This window comes from Chrysochloris asiatica, unplaced genomic scaffold (genome assembly GCF_000296735.1).
Source record: "Chrysochloris asiatica unplaced genomic scaffold, ChrAsi1.0 scaffold00321, whole genome shotgun sequence".
NCBI lineage: Eukaryota > Metazoa > Chordata > Mammalia > Afrosoricida > Chrysochloridae > Chrysochloris > Chrysochloris asiatica.
Window position 1 is genome coordinate 2081445 of NW_006408839.1, and position 3951 is coordinate 2085395.

Here is a 3951-nt window from a genome sequence, read left to right on the forward strand (position 1 = left end):
TCTACACCAGGTTACTGAGGGCTAGACCCCAGTCCACGCTGTACCCCCAGCATGTACATCAGGTTACTGAGGGCTAGACCCCATTCCACGCTGTACCCCCAGCGTCTACACCAGGTTATTGAGGGTAAGCAGTGAACTGAAAGGTTGCAGGTTAAAGTCTACCCAGAGGAGTTTCAGAAGAAAGGCCTGAGGATATGCTTGGAAACCAGCAGCCAATGAAAGTCTCATGGAGCCCCCAGGAGCTGCATCAACTCAAGGACAACAGCTGTTTAAATGACCACACGAGGGTGCTTGAAATCGTTTGTAGAACAATGTAATGAAAAGAAACTTGACTTTTCCCGTGACTTTCTGAAACGCCCCTGCACTCTGCAAGATTTTTCTCCGGCTGCTGCCTGCTAACTGATGCCTCTCCTGGGCTCTAGGAGGCCAGAAGTCTGGGGTGACTCCCGAGACTGTGGAGGCCGGGGACTGAAACCACAACACCCCTGATAGCAGGGTGCACTGTGCCCACCAGATGCTGGCAGCAGTCCACATGTGCTGGACGATGTGTGGGTTTCCATACACTGCAGAGACCAGGGTCACAGAGGCGGGGTAGACTGTGGACACTGGCTAGCTGTGGACACGGTGTTTGGGGGACACGAGCTGGTCATGGATGTGGTGTTTGGGGGTAAGAGGCAGACATAGGCTGGCTGTGGACGTGGTGTTTGGGGGGAAGAAGTGGACACGGTTTTTTGGGAGAAGAGGTGGACACGGGCTGGCCATGAACATGGTTTTTGGAAGGAAGAGGGGGACACAGGCTGGCTGTTACCATGGTGTTTGAGGGGAAGAGGTGGACACGGGCTGGCCGTGGACACAGTGTTTGGGGGGAAGAGGTGGACACGGGCTGGCCGTGGACGTGGTGTTTGGGGGACAGGGGTGGGTGCAGAGGTGTGTAGCTGCAGCAAAGCTCAGCTTCAGGGGGAGTGCGGAGAGAGTTTATCCACAGAAGCCCTGACCCCTGAGCAAGTCTGGGAGCCTGAAGGCCGAGGCTGCCAATCCTGGGCGGGGTATTCCCGCATCATTTCACCAGGAATGTGCACCTGGGCCCATGCCTTTCCTGTTTTACCTCTGCACCCTCGAGCCTCCAGGAAGACATACCAGTAACTCCACTGCAGGTGGGATGATAAGGCGGGCTGAGGGCGGCCCCTGGAAAGCCCACTTGTGGGTCCCTGGGACTCAGGACAAGGAAGTCTCCCAAGATGCAACAGCACATTCAGAAGGCTGCACACATATCCCATCATCCTTCTTCAAAAGACACAGTACACAGGGGCCGGCTAAAGGCAGAACTAGCACATGTCAGCACAGCCACTGAGGGTCCCACGCTCCCATGATGCACAGCTGACAACCACAGAAGGAGCGCCCTCTGCTCTGTGACTCTTGCGCAATTCAGGATGTGCAAGTGGATGCCCACTGAAGGCGGGTGCCTCAGAAGAAAGACCTGGCAATCTCCTTCTGGAAAACCACCCAGTGAAGTTCCACAGAGTACACGGGGTCCCCAGCAGTTGCCATCTATGCCATGCCCCCTGGTATCCCCTTCCTGACTCTGCTGGCAGGGCTCCTGAGGAAAGTGGTCTGTAGGGAAGACCAGTCCCCTCTATGGGAACCTGGCTGCCTACCTGCGCGTGAGATGGAGGTGGCACTTCTTGAGCGGGACCTTGGCAACGTGCTCGCGCAGGCCCACGAAGAGGACGCTGTGGCTGTGCAGGATACGCAGGCTGCGCACGGGCTCCGGCCGCCGCTCCGGGACCAGCTCCAGCTCCTCCAACAGACAGCTGCCCACCGCCGGGCCCAGGGGCGCCCGCACCTTCTTGATGGTGCCGTGGTCTGGAAGGCAGAGCAGGAGAAGGAGGGTTAGGACCCAGCCTAGTGGGGTGTGACCTCAGTAACGCAACAAAGAAATACATTTTCCAACAGGTCACCTCCCCGCTTGCTCTTCAACACACATTCTGTTCAAAGATGCGACTCAACCTGTGGCGGTGCTCAATGTTTGGTGCTTTCCTGGTCTGAGCAGGGAGAAAGGCATTCTCATCGGTTTCCTCTGCTAAACCATACATTCAGACACTTGGCCACAGGAGATCAAGCCCTACGCCTCTCTACAGAGCGGAGGGCCAACACTAACCAAAAACAGTAGCAGGGAAAGAGAAGCCAGAGAAAGGTACAAAGGGAATCCTCACAACAAGAAAACTGAACTTCCTGTCGGCCACAGCACAACTGCAGGAAGGCCAGGGTCAGAGCAGACGGGGGTCCGCTCCAACTGAGTCCGTTTCCCTGAGGATCACTGCACCCGGGTGTCAGGGGCAGAATGTGTGTGTCCTTCAGAAGGAGGATGGTGTGAGATCAGCTCACCGACCTGGGACACGTCTTCAGGAAAGACCAGTCAGGGAACACAACAACACAAGCACAACTGCACTGGGTCTGAACTACAGATTGGGGATTTGCCTGCCTTCACAACTGGGTGAGTCATTTCCTTCATTGTTTGTGTATCTGTGAGATGTTGCAGAGAACTGCCAACCCCCGGGATGTGATAGGGTGGTGGTGTTTGGTATCAGCAATTGTGGGGTGAGACTACACTAAGCACTGGAATGCTGACTGTAAGGTTGGCGGTTCAAACTCACCAGATACTCCTTGGAAGGCCTATACAGTGTCGGTGTGAGTCTGAACCAACTCGATGGCGCTTAACAACAGTAAACCCCCAACGAGATGGATTGGCGCAGTGGGGCAGCAATGGGCTGAAACATAACAAGGATTGTGAAGGCAGCGCAGGACCGGGCAATGTTTCCTTCTGTTGTACACAGTGTCGCTGTGTGTTGCATGCAACTGACCTGATGGCACCTAATAACAATAGTAATGTATCATATTGCTAATGTTGGCCTTTTGGGTTATCTTTAATCTCCACCTCAGAAGGACCAGCCTGCTGCTGATTCTTCTAGAAGAAACAACTCTGGAAACTCAGACACACCGTGGACACCGTGGACCAGGAAGATGGTGCCAGACGGAGCCACGTCTCCTGTTCATGAGCCTGAGCTGGCTCGGCGGTCACTAACAACCACAACGTGTTTGTAGCTTCTCTTGAAAACCATGTCTATGGGCCACCTGGGTGGGACCTCTGAGGAGAGAACAAAGCTGAGAGGGTCACTGCTATTTTAACACACCAACAGCTAGAATGACATGAACACATCATCAAACGCGTTATTCAATGACTTCCATTTGCCTGAGCGTGGGGGTGCCGGATGAAATACAGCTTGCACAATGACACCTGAATCCAGACAAACAAATAATTTTAGTTGTTCACATATGTCAATGGAGTCCTGGTGTGGTACTTCAGGATAAGCACTGGACTGCTAACTACAAGGTCGGTGGTTCAAGCCCACCAGTGGCTCCTCAAAAACCCTATACAACAAAACAATACAGGCAGACTGACTGTTACTACAAGAACAAGCAAGTTGCTTGCCCAGGAAACATCAAGGCAAGTGGTCAGGTCCCCTCAGTGCAAACCTCCTTCCAAGACTAAGACTCAATGGGAATACACACTCTGATTGGTGACTACGCTCATCTCGGATAAGGGGAAGTGAGGGAAAAACATCAATGAAGTGGCGAGCTAAGCCCTACAATGTTCAATAGATTTCTGTGAACCTGGGTGAAGACCTGGTTGGCCAGAAGTGTGGCAAGACCTCAGGACTCTTGGGCCCAGAGTCAGTGACATAGCCACAGAGGACTAGGTTGGAGAGTGAAGCGTCCAGCTGATAAGAAGAGAGGGCATATGCATAAGAACACCCACACTTGCAGACAATACTCACTTAACCTGGCTTCAATGACTAGATGATCAGAGCTCAACCAGAAGAAGAGAGAAGAGGGAAAAAAGAGTAATCTGATACAATTTGATGAACTTGACCTACACCTATGGATGCAGTA

At 53.2% G+C, this 3951-nt stretch overlaps 1 protein-coding gene across 1 annotated transcript in view; it reads right to left on the minus strand.

Moving 5' to 3' along the window:
• SEMA5A (sema domain, seven thrombospondin repeats (type 1 and type 1-like), transmembrane domain (TM) and short cytoplasmic domain, (semaphorin) 5A) overlaps window positions 1-3951 on the minus strand; it is a 272757-nt gene that overhangs the window by 90456 nt on the left and 178350 nt on the right. The window contains exon 10 of the mRNA XM_006875343.1: window positions 1656-1863. Within this exon, the coding sequence (XP_006875405.1) occupies window positions 1656-1863 (208 nt within the window). The remainder of the gene's footprint in view (window positions 1-1655; window positions 1864-3951) is intronic.